The 17,123-nt window shown below is 37.8% G+C and overlaps 1 protein-coding gene across 2 annotated transcripts in view; it reads left to right on the forward strand.

Moving 5' to 3' along the window:
* Positions 1-17,123, forward strand: part of LOC126267167 (anaphase-promoting complex subunit 5) — a 151,306-nt gene that overhangs the window by 107,169 nt on the left and 27,014 nt on the right. For both annotated transcript variants that reach the window (XM_049972125.1, XM_049972126.1), the window contains exons 9-11: positions 2,644-2,880; positions 2,989-3,182; positions 15,142-15,406. In XM_049972125.1, the coding sequence (XP_049828082.1) occupies positions 2,644-2,880; positions 2,989-3,182; positions 15,142-15,406 (696 nt within the window). The remainder of the gene's footprint in view (positions 1-2,643; positions 2,881-2,988; positions 3,183-15,141; positions 15,407-17,123) is intronic.

Consider the following 17,123-nt stretch of genomic DNA (forward strand, 5'->3'; position numbering starts at 1 on the left):
ATTCCTGAAATTTTAATTTCTCACTCAAAGAATATTCTGAGATATAATGCGTATTGGTTGTCTTTAGTGTCAAATAGTGTACAGTGGCTCAACTTTAACGTTTTATTCCTTTCATCTATTGTATTACACACTGCTAAAATATCGAGTCGCATCAATGGGCTTCTGTAGATTTGTTTTAACTAAACTAACATAAAGATATATGCAACTACTGCTCACCTTAAAAATAAAGAAGTGAATGGCGGGTGGACAAACGAATGAGATGGCAAATGAACAAACGAATGGGATGTGATGTCATCCTTCAAAGTAGAAACTTTACATGCACAGACATACACTCACATTTTGGATATAACAACTTCAGTCATGCACTGCTATAGGATACACGTGCATTACAGGGGCAAATTCCTGGTCTAAAGAGAGCCTGAGCAACCATCTCACTTTTTATATCATGAGGGTTTTACACACTGCGATGGAATACATAGGGCCCATATCACCATAACCAATTTTATAAGACAAAAATTTCATTGTGTGTCTGTCTGCCATCAAAATGTCATCTTAAATGTGGGTGATGGTCTGACCCATTGATCATTGTTTGTATTCCATCCAGTTACTTCTACTGTAATAATTTTTGTCACCAGACGCTCTTCAATCTTGCAGTCCCATGTTGGTCACTGTTAATTGCTATAATTTGGGTTCTGTTTTAGTCACTTGTTATTTGTCAGTTCTTTCTTACTCAGTATAAACAGTTCCCACCTCCGTAAAAGATGTTCACTCTAGCGTCTGTGGGGCAGTAACAGGTCAGTGGGTGTTCACTGTACTGCCTCACCCTTTTCCTCAAGTGCCCACAATTTAAACATTACAGTTTTTTTTCAATTTACATCTTGTATTCCTATAGAATATAATTTTGTTGTCTCTCTGTCTGTTTTGTTGCATTCATGTTTGATCCAGACCATACTTCTTCTTGCTACTGAAGGTATTAGTAAAGCTTTCAATATTTAATTCTTCATCGAGCTTAGTGAGCCAGGTGTACTGTAAATGGTTTCTAAGTGAATCCCTCAGAATCAACATATATCATCCTGAATCATGTTTATAATTACTTTCTTGCACTTTTTCATTACAAGAGCTCCAGATTCTGCTCACTCCCCTGTTAAGCTACACTCATGTCTTTGCCGTGTGAAAGATTCCAGTTAGTTTCTACAATATGCAAGATAATCAGCAAGCAAAATGTGTTCCTTTCCCTTCCCCACCTCCATTACATAATAGAACCTTTAACTACTTATTTTTGTTCTTGAAATTGTTGGTTAAATTCTTTGATGAAATGAAAATTCTAATATAAAAGTTCTCAGGTTTTATAAATTTTGCTTTTCTTCTGACACACTGAAGCAAAATCAATTTCCTTGTATAAATTTTGCTTTTCTTCTGACAAACAGTAAAGCAAAATCAACTTCCATTTACTGTGGCATTACATTCATTATACTGTTCATGTTCATTTACTCAGTGGTCTTCACAGGCCTGCTCCTCCATCTCATTAACTGATTTATGGGTCACTATCTGCCGCAGCATTTACTCAAGAAAAGCACCTTAAGCCTAAAAACTCAAATCGAGCGTTAGTAACATTAAAAACCAAATTACAAATTATAAGACATGCTTACTTTCTCATTGCCCACTTATAATGTCTATTGATTGGTGTTTGATTCTGTGAACACCTCAGAATTTTCCGCATTGAATGTTCAGGAACTGGACCCACTCAGCCCCATGAAACCAAGTGATAAGCTGCTTAATAAAGGTAGTACTGAAATTGACACTCAAGCAGCCCAAATGGTGTCATATCTTTGGTGTCATATCTCCCCCTCCCTCTCCATCCCTCCCTCTCATCCCTGTTTATCTCTCCCCCCCTCCCCCTCCCCCTCCCCCCTTTTTTTACCATTGCCAACAACCCTATGTAAGTATTGAATGTTCAGCATTTTTAAAGCTCTGTGGGTCTGTTGCCTCAGAAAATTTCTAGGCTGTCTCGCCCCTTGTTACTAAAAATAATAAAAGTAATTCAGCTGATGGTGTGATTATTTCACAGTTATTGTGAAATTCTGGTACTGAAGTTCACCTCCTTTCTCAGAAATTCCTATCCCCTGTATACTGATGATGTCATCTTACTTATTTATAAAAGGTATACATTATCCCACAATTCTCTCTCCCTTCTTGTCCTCCCCTGGATGTCATTGTGCATCCTTGCTATTTCTAATTCAGCCAATTTCCAAAGTCGTCCTGCATCTAGCCAAAAATCAGTCTTGTACATGTTTCCTGATTATTCTGTTTCTTGTATTCCCCATAATAGACATAATTATTTTACATATTCATCTGAAACCCATTGTTAAAAAATAAAAATAAAAAATCACTGTGCAGTATCAAAAGCTTGAAAAGAAGTTTGTGTAATTTTCTTGTCTGAAAACAAACGAAAAATCAAATGTCGTGACCTCTGCTGTTTAATGTTTCTATCTGCCATTCAGCGGTGTTTCCATTCTTTGATTGATTCACCTAGTTACTAACAATGTTAATAAGCCTGTGCTATTGTAAGCATCTTTTTTTTTTAATATAAGTTCAATATATTCCAAAGGAAAACTTTTTTATGTTTTGTCTAATAATTAACAGCTGCTCATGAAAAGTGATGTCCTGAACTATCAACATTCAATCATTGATTTAATAGCAAACAGCTATGCACAGAAAGCTGGACTTTGGTGTCTTTATGGTAAAACTGAAATGACACTAATTTCAAGCCAGCTTCTTTTACATCTGAATATGTCTCATCCAGCCCAAGGCGTTCAGTCTTACAGTGGTGAAGGCACATGTTTGGCAGTCTGCAATGTCATAAATTTTCTCACAGAACAGGTAATTAAATCTCCTTGCTTCTGAAATTTCAGTGCAAACCATATAAGATTCTTTCTTAAACCACTTGTATTAAAATTAACCTACATAACTGTTCAAATATATTTTCAGGGAGAGTATAATGTTGCAACATTACTACTGGATTTTGCCCGTGAAAATTTTCCGCATGAGCCAATATCTCACGCATGGATATTTTCAGAACAAATTTTAACTTTCACACGAGCAATGCACACAGGGAAATGGCAAGAAGCTGAGCAGGCTGTTTCTCAATTAGAAGCAGTAAATAAATGGGAAAGCAGACTAAGGTCAGTGATGGTTTAGTTATAGAATGAGATTGGTTTGCTAGTGCTTCATTAGACTGAAAGAATATCATTATGAGATTCTATTTTTAATGATTTCACTACATTAGTATAAGCCACATTGAATGAGATGTGACACACCTCATAAAAATAACCTTCCACCCTGTAGCCACCTGTCATATCCACATGGCATAAGGTAATTCCATTCTAACATTTCCACACTGGGCTTAATGCAGTAGAAACAGTTCAGCAAAGCACTTAGTACAGTACTGTAGACATAGCAAATGAGCCAGCAGTGTCCCAAATCAAGGTTCATACTTAAGATTGAAAAAAGGAAGAAAGAAAGAAGAAAAACCTGATTGACAGGTAGTGGCAACAGAGAAGTGTGGTGCCGTCTGGGTTGCAGCCTGCCATGTGCTTATGATTTGTAACTGCACATACACTACAGATGAAAAAAAAAATGAAAAAAAAATTACTTACAGCATTTTGTTGGCGCCATCTTTGATGGAAATAGGTATTTCAGTATTGAAAGAATGATTTAACATCCCTTTGATGACAAGATTGTTAAAGATGGAGATAGAGGAAGGAAATGAGTCACATCCTTTTCAAAGGAACCATCCAGTCATTCACCTAACTGATTTAGGGAAAGCATGGAAAACCTTAATCTATATGGCCAGGCTAGAATTTGACCTACCATCCTGAATGCTAGTTTAATATCTTACCTCTGCTCCACCTGGCTTGCAAGTTCAGTTGTGTTAATGGTAGTAGGAGCTGAATCTATAACTGCAATGAGTTCATCAGTATTGTAATTATACTTTAGAGGAAAAGGACAACTAAGAGGAGTGTTTAGATACAAACTATACATCAGGGTGTATATGACCCGGGACAAGCGGGAGATCTGCGAAATACCTGGGGATATTTTTTACCCGGGAGAAAACCAGGAAAAACCTGGGAATTTTTTAGAATTCAAGAGATTTTTCGTTGTTTTAATTTTCAGTTAGTTTTTTGTAATTTTGGATGGTAAGAACCGATAATCCAACAAAGGATATGACTGTATCCCGCTACTGCAGAATAATGCTGCAGCAACAAAATATGAACGAGAGAATAAAACTTAAAACTTAAATTGCAAAGTAAATGCGCCAGCAAAATCTGTGTTAAAAAAATCAAATGGCTCTGAGCACTATGGGACTATACAATTGTCATCAGTCCCCTACAACTTAGAACTACGTAAACCTAACGAACCTAAGGACATCACACACATCCATGCCCGAAGCAGGATTCGAACCTGCGACCGTAGCGGTCACGCGGTTCCAGACTGAAGTGCCTAGAACTGCTCGACCACTCTGGCCGGCAAAATGTGTCAAAGGGTTGAGGAAGACTATGCAATGCTTCGTGACTACAAATTATCTCCGATGAGCATGATGTCACAACTGTTTACATTTGATTCATTTAAGCAGTTACGAGCGGGATCATTCGCTTGCTCAGTTGAGTCGCGTATGGGTAGTACCTTCTCCCGCTTCTGTCTACAGCTATATCGCTGTTGGTTGTGTCCGCAGCAAACCAGAGTATCTGAGCCGGGCAGCAGTTTCGGTGGTGAGGGGGGCAAATTTGTATTCTTGAGGGGAAAAAACCTTGTTTCACAAAGTACCTAGCATCTAGCGCACACTAGTCTATCAATTATTCAAATGATTTTGAAATGCATCCCTGTTGGTTTTTGAACACATTCTAAGTTGATTTCTCAATGAATCATAAGTTGCTTTCTGAATGTGCGCATAGTGTACATGATGTCCATGCTAGGGGAATCCTTGTCGCATCTAGAAATAAACATTCCTGCAGACAAAACGAGACGGGGCTATACGAGCTGAGTGGAATAAAGACGAATGGGTGAATGCCGTTTGTTTATGTGATGGATTAGGTATGCGAATGATCAGCGTTGTTATAATTACTAGCTGCGTCCATAGATTCAGACTACCAGAGTGGAAATAGACGACTAACAGGAATAACAAATTACATATTATCTTCTCGGTGTATCCAAGAAAATGAAATTTTGACAGAAAATTTTTGGCCACATCGCTACAGTAGAAAGGGCAAGTTGTACATTTCCTCGCTAGCAGGCCTTAAGTTCTATACTGGGAGTAGCGCAGAAAACGCGTTGTACGAACATGTAATAACGCCTAACCGGAGAATAATCGCTGGATAACTAAACAGGTGATTCTGGCAGGGTTGGTAGAGTTAACCGGAGAATGAGCTTTGACAATGATAGGAATAGTTACAGAATAAGTGACGAGAAGATAGTTTGTTAGAACGAGGAAGGAGAAGAAACGAGGACATCACACAAATTATGGAATAATATGACGATTCCAAATTTATACAGACATTTCGTATTATTACTACTTTTCGATCTCGTGCTTCAAAAACTGGAGCGTATGAATGAAATGTGCAAGCATTTCCTAACATGAAGCATTTTACTTGTAGTAGGCCAAATAGGCAATTCATATTGTTACTTCGCGAATTATATTCTGTCGTATTATAAAAATGACCATTATTACCAAAACAATCTCGCTTATTTGGTGTGTGTTACAGTTGCTGCAACATTAGGAAGGCCTGTTTTCTTTTGTCTAGCAGGCAGTGACAAAATAGACGTAATCAGATCGAGAAACTACACCAGTCTTGGGTACTATTTGTATTAACAGCTTTTTCAGTATTAGACAACGGCATTTAGATTTTTCATGTAGCAAAACATTTGACGAACTTTGATCAGGTAATAGATTCTTTCGCAGAAGGGAAAGCACGATATGTAAAGCTGTAGCAAAATTAGAGAGGGGGAAAAAAAGAATGCTAGGACTTAAGGATTGAAGAAATGTGTACTATCTTGCTTGTCTCTTGTCTTACCAGGTTTTGTGTATCCTGATTTCATTTTATGCCACACAGAACAGCAAGTTATTAGCTAATAGGTTGCAAATAATCCCATCCAGTATTAATTGCGAGAGTGTGTATGTATATATGGGGAGGGGGGGCATGGCATGATGTCAAACCGGCCGACTGGGAGAAGGAGACACACCACAGGACATTTTAATTTAGGCTGCCCCTTGAATATAGTTTGATGGCATCTATTACAAAAGGTACACATTTGAGTTCCACAGTGCGAAGTACAGTGACATGCGGTAGAAGAGTGCTGTGTGAAAGGCATGGCACTTTGGCACACTTGAGACCAAATAACACTAATTACATTTCCTCAAAGTTATATGTTTTATGCATCAGACTCTTCAGAAAGACGTGCACTACAAAATGAACATATTTTTGAAAAGTTTTATTTTTTTTTTGTTTTTTGCATTCTATCTCGGGGGGGGGGGGGGGGGGGGGGGGCGATGCCACCATCTAGTGTTGCCCCCATTACGAAACATCATAGATCCATGTGATCTGTGTTTACATTTAGTGATTTTGCTGTTTCCTCTTTGTTCACTGCTCTCAAATCAAATGGAAAGAAAAGTGATTTCTGTGGCTGGGAGCTATCAAGTGAATTAAAATATATCCACATAATTATCGGAGGCTACAGTGTGTTGTTAGTGCCAGATTTTATTTTATTTCCACCTTTCTGACAGTCAAGCGTTAATCACCTTACAGAACAATGAAGTTATTTTTGTCGCTTTATTAAAGAAATTCGTCTTTTATTTATCTTTTCTGCTGAGGCAGCCAGTTTGTTTCAAACGAAGTGTTTAACTCCACACTGTTGACTAGTTTTGACTGTTCACTGTATTTCAAGAGCACGTTTTCGTCTTCTACCCCGTATGGCATTATGCCATAATAAAGAAACAAACATGAGACAATACAGTACTGGTACTCCAAGAAAATTTACATCTCGAAAACCACACTGAAAATCTTAGTGTTAGATCTAGGCCTACTTCGTTGGGAATCTGGATATACGAATGTGCACTTTAACATGAATTATTCATTTGAGTATGGTTCAAGAAATTCCGATTCTCGTGGAGTATCCTCTGAGTCCTTGTTTCTTTTATGACATAATGTAAGATCTTTTAATGTTTTACTCATATGAACATACGGGCTCCCTACGTCATCGTAGCTGCGCAAGTGCAGGGATGCCTTTTATGTGGCTCTCTGGCAACCGCTGGAGCAAGTCTATTTGTAACAGATCTCGGGAAAATATTGCTAATTTTGGTTTGAAAAGCGTTATTTTCGAAGTAAATTTCCTTTTGCACAAGATGAATTATGTGCGAGAATGTACGGTGAATTTCTTAAATCACAGAGCATTTGACTCTCATGGTATGTCTCTCCATGTGAAAGATTCCAGAGTTAAAACTTCCCCTCATTTGGATGTCCGGGAGGGAAACACATTGAGAGTAGACATATTTGAAAGGAAGAAAGGGACAGTGAAGGGAGGAAAGATGCGGATTGGAACATGGAATGTGAGGACACTTCTGCAAGCAGGAAAGCTAGAGAATGCAACACAAGAGATGAAAAGGAACAGATTAGCCCCTCATTTGGATGTCCGGGAGGGGAACACATTGAGAGTAGACATATTTGAAAGGAAGAAAGGGACAGTGAAGGGAGGAAAGATGCGGATTGGAACATGTAATGTGAGGACACTTCTGCAAGCAGGAAAGCTAGAGAATGCAACACAAGAGATGAAAAGGAACAGATTAGATGCCCTCGGTTTGTGTGAAATGAGATGGGGAGACAATGGGTAGATATAAAGTGGAGATTATAAACTCTTTTTACTCAGGGGAAATCAAGAGTGGTGAAAATGGAGTAGGAATATTGATAGGGCAAAAGTTGAAAAATAAGGTAATGAAGGTACAATATATTGATGGAAGACTGATGATGATAAGACTGAAGGGTAGTTCAAAAGATTTGGTATTAATACAGGTATATATGCCAACCAGCCAGCACAGAGATGAGGAAGTGGAAGAATATTATGAGAAAATACAAGAACTCATCGAGAAAGAAAATAGAAATGCCTGCGTTATCATCATGGGGGGAGTGGAGTGCAGTAGTGGGTGAAGGAAGAGATGAAGATAAAGTAGGAAAATTTGGATTAGGAATAAGAAACGAGAGAGGTGAGCAACTAATTAGTTTCTGTAAAGAAAATTCGTTAGCAGTGGGTAACACATTATTTGAACACCACAAAGGAGACCTTACACATGGATATCAAATTTGAATAGGGAAAGATATCAGCTGGACTACATCCTGATACAAAAAAGGTTTAGGAACTGTTTGAAGAATGCTAAAGCTTATCCAGGAGTGGATATAAATTCAGACCACAACCTAGTGAAGGGAGAAATACAAGTGAAGTTGAAAAAAGTCTGGAGAGGTAAAGCAAAGGAAAGACTAAACATAGAAAGACTCAAAGAGGTAGGAAAGGCATCAGATTTGGAAAACAGATTTATGGAAAAATGGCGAAGAGGTAGTATTGATGAAAGTGTTAAATGCAAGTGGATAAAAATGAGGGAAGGACTCATGGACTCTGCCAAAGAAGTACTAGGAATTAGAGTATCCCTAAGCACCAGGAAAGAATTGATAACAGAAAACATTTTAAAAAAGATGGAAGAGTGCAGAAAGTGGAAAAGTGTAGAAACTGAAGAAGGCAAAAAGAGGTACAGGAAACTGAGTAATGAATTAAGAAGAGAAACCGAAGAAACAAGAGAAAAATGGATGAAACAGAAATGCGACGAAATAGAGAAAATGGAGAGAGAGGGACAGTATGAAATGATGTATAGACTGGCTAGTGAGATAGTTTTTGAATGTAAAAGAATGAGGAATAACAGGGAAATAGAAAGAGCAGATGGTACTCTAGCAGAAGAACCACAGGAGGTTTTGAACAGCTGGCAAGAATATATTCAGTGTCTGTATAAGGGAGATGACATGCAAAGCGAAATTAAGGTTGAAGAGGAGCAGTATGTGCCGGAAGATGGTAAAGGATTTACCATCTTGGAAGCAGAAGTAGAAATGGCACTGAAGGAGATGAAAGAATAGGAAGGCATGTGGAATAGATGATTTGCCAGCAGAACTATTGAAGAGTCTGGGAAACAAGGCAAGAAAAGAAATAGTCTACCTCTGTAACGAGATATACGACAAAGGGGAATGACCTGAGGACTTCGCTGCAACAGTTATGATACCAATACAGAAAAAGAGAAACACTAATAAATGTGAAGAGCGCCGGACCATCAGTCCAATTTCTCATGCAGCTAAAGTCTTACTGGGAGTGTTGAATGACCGATGACCTCACTGTCTGGTCTCCTTCACCCAACCACCGCCCCAAAAAAAAAAAAAAAAAAGCTGAGTAGAATGTTATATGGCAAGCTGGATAGAGGGATTGCAGAGGAGCAGTTCGGATTTAGAAGAGGAAAAGGAACGAGATGCTATTGGCCTGCTAAGAACTATAGGGGAAAGATATATGGAAAAGGGTAGAGAAATCTTTGCTGTTTTTGTAGATTTAGAAAAGGCTTTTGACAGAGTTCAGTGGAACAGGCTGATGGATATTTTGAAGAGAAAAGGAGTAGATTGGAAAGAGAGACAACTGATACAGAATCTATATTTACACCAGAAAGTAAGGATAAGGATTAGAAATGAAATGTCAGAAGGAAGCAGCATTGGACGAGGTGTTAGACAAGGTTGTTGCCTTCCCCCACTGTTGTTTAACATATACCTTGAAGAGATTATTGCGAAAAGCTTAGGTGGGAAAAGAGGAATATGTATTGGTGGAAAGAGAATAGAAAGTATAAGATTTGCTGATGACATGGTATTAGTGGCAGAAAGTGAGCAGACAGTGAATAACATGCTGAGAGATCTGAATGAAACTTGGGTGGAATATGGGATGCAAATAAATACAGCAAAAACAAAGAGTATGGTCATCAGTACAAGACGCAGACTGTCCAATATTAAAATAGGACAATCAACCATTAGCCAAGTAAGTGAATTTAAATATCTCAGAAGCACAATAACTGAAGACTTGAGATGTCACCAGGAGGTGAAAACTCGAATTGCCATAGCGAAGGAGGCATTCAACAGAGGAGACTATTGTGTGGCAAATTAGATAAAGGACTAAGGAAAAGGCTTGGCAAATGTTTTGTCTGGGGCAGAAACATGGACGCTGAGACGAGAGGATGAAAAAAGGTTAGAAGCATTTGAGATGCAGATGTGGAGGAGAATGGAAAGAATGAGTAATGAAAGAGTATTGGAAAGGGTTGGTGAGAGAAGATGTCTGCTGAAGGTTGTGAGAGAAAGGAAAAAGAACTGGTTGGGACATTCATTGAGAAGGGAGTGCTTGCTAGTAGATGCTTTGGAACAATTGGTTTGTAGGAGAAGAGTGAGAGGAACAAGGAGATACAAGATGATGGACGACATAAAGGGAAGAGGAAATTATGCAGACCTGAAGAGGATGGCAGATTAGAGATTTATGTTGATATTAATCATTTTACTGGCACATTTATGTGATGTCTTAAAGTGTAAAATGCGCAAAAAAGATAAACACTATGTGTGAAAGCTTAGTTTCTCTTGTAGCTTATTAATCTTCACGATAAATATTAAAAATCAAAACTTCGCTTTTCCTTTCGAAACACAGTGTATATTAATTTAAACCATTAACTTTTCCTGTTTGTGTATTTGCGCTACTGTTGGCTGACTACATCACTTGACCTATGCTATGAATATCTGCTGTCATTGGCTAGCGAGATCACATGACATGAGCTATGACTGGCTTACAAAAGTGCATTGCAATCTCGATTTCAATGTTTCGGTAAGTAACATGCGGTTTTTAGTGCAATTCGAATTTATACTTTCGTAATACAAAAATATGCAACGTATTTGTTGCTGCACATTAAAGAACATTGCAAAACGTGGTTTTCCTCCCTGAGTTTCGTTTTCTAAAGTGCTGGGAAATTCTAACCCGCTGTATAAAACCATAACCATTCAAATGATTGATAAATTTTACTGCTCCAAGGGAATGTATACTGTCACTTAACATGAAAAAAGTGTATTTTCGCCCAGGAGAAAGTGTTTCCCGCCCGGGAAAAATTTATTTTTAACCGGGAGATCCGGGAATTTTTTTTTCCTTGTCCATGTATACACCCTGTAAATGTTTCAAAGCAAAAATAATCTATTAAATAATAAAAAAGTATATGAGCACAAGTGAAGCTATGGTACAAAATACACCACAACTATTGTCATCCATCCTATCCCTACAACTGCTATCAGGATTAAATGGAACAATGTGTACTCAATGTTATTTTCCACCACACAACCACTCTCCAACATTTTCATTGTTACTTCTATTGTGTGTTTCACTAAATTAACACTTTGGCATTGTGACACAATGTGCTATAACCTGAGCTGGAGCGATAGTTTTCAAGTGCAGCAGTTGAATTACACGTGCTGTGGCGTGAAGGCTAGTATGGCACTGCAGGTGGTGGTGGTGGTCATACAGTGGCATGGCCGGGGACATGTGGAACTATCAAATCTGTGCCCACCAGTATATGATGTCACTCCCTTCTAGCTACAGTCACAAAGAGATGAATGATACTAATCTGTGGCTATGTAGATATGCTGTGGAGATAATGTGTGAAAGAAATCACACTGGGAGCAAATTGAGATGTATATAACGCGTGTGTGGTGTGGCCCAGCATGCATTTTTGTAACTCGACAGTACCTCGTGGGAGGTGAGACAGGGAGGGGGAAAGCAATCCTGCCATATGCTCACTTCGGCATGGCACTTATGGACAGTGGTAGTATTGGCCATCCAAAAAATCTAATTTTTTATTGTCATCGAGTAGTGTTTCGTTTTTTGCCATTTAAGCACTCCATCTTTTTCCATTAGTTCCTTATATTTTTCAGTTATTTATATCCATACAGTTTTGTTGTTTTATTTTGTTATTGTTTTCTTGGTCAAAAACAATCCACAGTCCAGTGACTGGTGAGCCATTAGCCACTGGCATTATGTATTTTGCGTCTACAGTGTCTTGAAATTGTGAAAAGGAACAGACAGTTCATCGTGAGGGTAGTGAAATACAAAATAGTATTATAAAATCATGTGATCAAGAAGCAAGACTGGAAATTTTAAACTTTATATAGTGAAACATTCATGTCGACATGCTGCCTGTACTGATGACAAAAATTTGAAAAGTGGGAATTTCCATGGATGTATCCCCTTTGCTCTAATTAAAAAAAGTGTCCAAAATCTGAAGTATATGAGTTTCACTGTGATTTCTTGGATTTGAATGTAATAAGAGACTTCATACTACATGCATGCAGAAATAACTTTTTCACTGTAAGCTAAAAACAGTTGCAAAACCCACCCACCTGAATGACATTGTTTTAATTGGTGTTTAATGCAGAGAAAAAAGCATTTAATTGGTTGCATACACAGTATCATTACTGATAAATTAATGACACAATAGGCTGCACAAATGTAGAATGCAGTCGGTATTATTCCGAAAGTATGAAGTGTCTGGAGGTATGATGTAAATAATTTACTGAACTATATTGCTGACAAGTTAGGCCCACATTCACAACAATGTTTTTTCGAATGACACAAGGCACATCTGGCTAGCTTCCGCATTCCTCTCGCACACGTTATTCTCGGCTGCTGGCAGTATGCTGTCCGTCGCATATTTTTTCTTTCTTATCCTTTTTTTCAATAGATCAATTGTGTACTATTCTCAGTATTTTTGTAAGTTTCTACTCCAGTCATTCAGTGTTAAAAATACGATAGGTTATGGAGGTTCAAGCAAAATTGGTAATTTATTTTTGTGTGAATTATTAACCTTTTTTCATTTGAGGAAGCATCACCAATTATGAGTGACGGCTACATTTCTCTTGTTGCCAGGTTTAATTGTGCTTCTTGCAGCAGCTATTGCGACGAAATTCTGAAACGTATTGTCACATTAAACAAGCAGTTGATGATGAGAGAGATCAATAGCTTACAGAAAACCTCATTGTGTCAGTTTGCTGTAATGTAAGAGAAGAAATTTCATGTTTATTTTCATGCTAGAAAATTCTCATTTCACTGGCTATCCATGACTTTTAAAAAATTATAGTCACTGGAGAGGAAAAAAATAAAATAAAAAATACAACTCCTGATGTATCGTCGTGTTAACAATCTGGCAAAATGCTCTCCTCCTTGTGTCCTATCATTTGCCAAAATCTCATATCTACATCTCGTGTGGTTTAGGGATGTTATGAATATTTCATTCTTGCAGGCAAGAGATCAGGAATGAATGCACTACATATGATCCTCTTTCTCGATATCGGAGGCGGATAGACATCCTCCCAAGTCCTGAGAAAAATTCAATGTGTCAACTAAATTTCAAAGAGAGCAACATAAGGTGTAATATGCACCAAACGCAAAATCATAGTGACCCGTATTTTTCGTTGCAAACTTTTTGAATTTTGCACAGTGTCTTATTTAAAGGGGTATATCACAATAAGTATGACCATTAGTGAAATGATGTGCACTTCACCACGAAATTGACACACAATGCTAGGAGCAACCCAAATATCAAATATTTTTACTGGATAGTTTCTGTATCATGTTTTGAGGAAGATTACAGGGTGAGTACGATTCGATTCTGCCAGCACAGTGCGTCACAAACTGCCACATGCAAAGAATGTGTACACCTGTCTCTATATGCAGGACAAGCACGGAATGTGCAGAACGTGCGCATCACACTGCAGTGTCATGCCATGCCTCACATGCTATACTCGTCTCAATTTGTGCTTAGCCTTATAGTGCCAAGAAGATTCTTTTAATGGAAATTCAGTAAATAATTAATAAATTTTTAAATTTTCTTGCACAAAAGAGATCAATCGATCAAATAGAGCATGGCAGTACGTGTGGGCAGATGTTGAAAACATAAGCAACAACATTTAGTTTATATGATTTATGTGACTGTTATTTCTAATTAATTGTCAATTCCTGTAAGAAAGATATGTCATATGTATATATGCCATAATTATTAATGATATAGAGAGCATGAACTGAATTTGACTGCTGGAATAAAAATATGGATTTGTTTAATTTCTGGAATAAAAATATGGATTTGTTTAATTTGGGGAGAAGCTATTTTATGTAGAGCAGAGTACGATATGTCATTTTGTTCAAATTTGTTGTGCTCATCTTATATCACATCCAGATTTAAAAGTGCACTATTGTATAAAGAATTGTAAAACAAGGCTGGTAATTGTTCTTGAGTTGTTAAATGAGATAGATGCTTGGTATTTGTGGAGAAGAAGTTTTTCCAAGATGTTGGTCTCAATACTTAGAAATATTCCACAATAGTTTCATGGGACTTAGAAAAGTCTGCAGTGTTGAGGACTCAGATTTTATTCGTGAGTAGTCGAGTGAAACTTTATGGCTTGTTAAGCTGGATCGGACTTTGAATTATTTACACTGAGTTTAATTTCAACTCACTTGCTAGTTGGACTCTGTAGATTTCAATGCTGGTTAATACTTAAGTTTGTTAGATTATGTGGTTATCGGACTTGCATTCTATTGTGATAGTGTTGGTCTGCCTTTGAAGAATTTTAGCAGTGAGCATTTGCAGCTTTTCTTTTTGTTTTAGTTTTTTTTTATGTATTTTTAATTATGTGTGTTTGCCAACCATTATATTGGAGACTGAAGCTAACTCCATTTCGCTTTACTGTGTAATGGAGTTTAATCACATGTCTTCATTAAGTATGTGAGATTAATAACAATGAACACCTCTCCTCTTGGGGTCTGAATGACATGCCTTCCTTTTTAATCCTTCCCAGTCTATCCCTCTCCCCTGCTCACGAAAGGAACTATTAGTTCTGAAAACTACAATAGTTATGCACATTTATATATGTATATTGGCAGTACAGACAGTTCTGCTGAAAGTAAGTAATGGCCAGCAATTCTGTCTCTTAATTTTATAGTATTCTTAAAGAAATTTTCCGTTTGATAGAATTAATTGTTTTTCAATCAAACTTGCAGGAGGGCAGAACTCTTAGTTGCAAGAGGAGATCTGCCAACAGCTAGCAGATGGTTGTCACACGTTTTAGAACAACCGCTACTAACATCAGACTTTGATGAGCCTCGTAGCTGCCCTGCACTCAAAGTTCGTGCATTGATACTGGCTGCTGAGCTGCAGCCACCAGCAACAGCACTTTCTCTGTTGTCTCAAGCAGCTACATCTGCACAAGTGCACTACCTGTCATATCACTCTGCAATCATTGCTTTGCATCTCGCTAATCTTCAGGTATTGTATATTGAGGATGAATCTGGAGGCAAGCAGAAATTTCTCAGCATGCCAATAGTGTTGTTCATGTAATTGAAATCATGTTTATGTTGTTAGTGTTTGGCACACAGTAATGTAAACTGTGTGGTAATTCGATGTGCTTTTATTTATATAGCTTTTAAAGTTGCCACTGTGCATTCTGCAATGGATAAACTTGAATACCACATCATCATAAAATGGGTTTTGTGTGGTTTTGATCAAATTTTATAAGCTGCCTGCTGCTTTATTTTTGACAAATAAGAGAGGGTTAATTGAATTAGATACAGACCATACATCTCTGTAAGGGAATCCAAGTGAAAGATTTGCCATATCTCCAACCACAATTAAAATGCTAAGAAAGTACATGAAATGGTATTAAGTGGTTGACGTATGAAGTAGCTCTTGCCTAAGCATGTCAGATGGAAAGTACAGTTCATTTTAATTGAAGAATTAACTACAATAAAACTTCATGAAAGATGATGTTGCACTTGTTCGATGGTAACCAATACCAAATCAAAAGGTTGTTTTCAGCAGTATTAGAGTCATTTCTAAAATTGAGAATTTTTTAAGTTTTTTTATTGAATTTTTGTGCTGTGACAGGCCAGCAGTTCGTACTAGAAATAAAACTGATACCAAAGCAGTGGTTAGAACCTATTGGCCTTTGAGTGGAAATTTGTGGATGGAAGAGAAATAAGCTATCCAATGACATCACACATCTCAAATGAAGCTATCCAATGACATCACACATCTCAAATGGATCATTTTAGCAGGCTTTCAAATTATTTTAATTTCATTTCCGTTTTTTGAAGGAATAATGAAATTCAAGATAAAAAAAGCATGTTATGAGCATAAAAAGATATAATTAACCATTTAAGACTATTTCCGTAGAACAGCCAAATACCTATTATGGATTGCTATAGAGGCAGCGTGGCTCGGTGAGGCAGCGTGGATCAGTGTTTCTGCAGGGGATTTCCAATGACTTGGTTGAGTCCGTACTACATTGAATTGCTGCAGTAAACTGGGCAAAAGGAGGTCCGACACAGCATTAGGATGTTTCTCACGAAGTTCATCACCTCAGTATATGTTTAAGTTTGTTTGCTTATACATATTACTCATAATGAGGCGTAAATGTTAATTTTTGTGGTAATGCCACCACATTGTATTATTTTAAAGAAATGTAGTGATGACAAGCAACAGCCACACCGGATGTCAGATGATCATCTTGTTTGGCAGATGTCAACAGGGTTTACACACTGGCCACTAGGAGCACTGTCAACTGCTTTCTCCTTGCTGCAGCACAAAGTTCAGCAACATAATATTACAACTTGTCCTCTGGATACAGATTAATACACGAAGTTAATTTGAAGAGTGTCTGCTTCGCAGGAGAAACGAGTGTGGCAGGTTCTCGCACAAGAGAACTTCACCGGCAGGCAATCATCCCAGTACCTCTGTCATTAAAGGAGCAAGGTTGATGCATGCATGGTACCCAATTCGTTACTGTGTACATTTTAAAGTAGGCATCTGCCAACACAGGTGAAGGCCACTATAGCATTACAAACAAAGATGTCACTCGATGCCGTAACGGATCTGGCACACCGGATTCAGAACACAATCATACAGACCTCCTGTACAGGAAGTATGATGGCATGTAATAGCTCCTCAATGGTAACATGAGCAGATTATGACAGTCTTTTGAACA

This window comes from Schistocerca gregaria, chromosome 4 (assembly GCF_023897955.1).
Source record: "Schistocerca gregaria isolate iqSchGreg1 chromosome 4, iqSchGreg1.2, whole genome shotgun sequence".
NCBI lineage: Eukaryota > Metazoa > Arthropoda > Insecta > Orthoptera > Acrididae > Schistocerca > Schistocerca gregaria.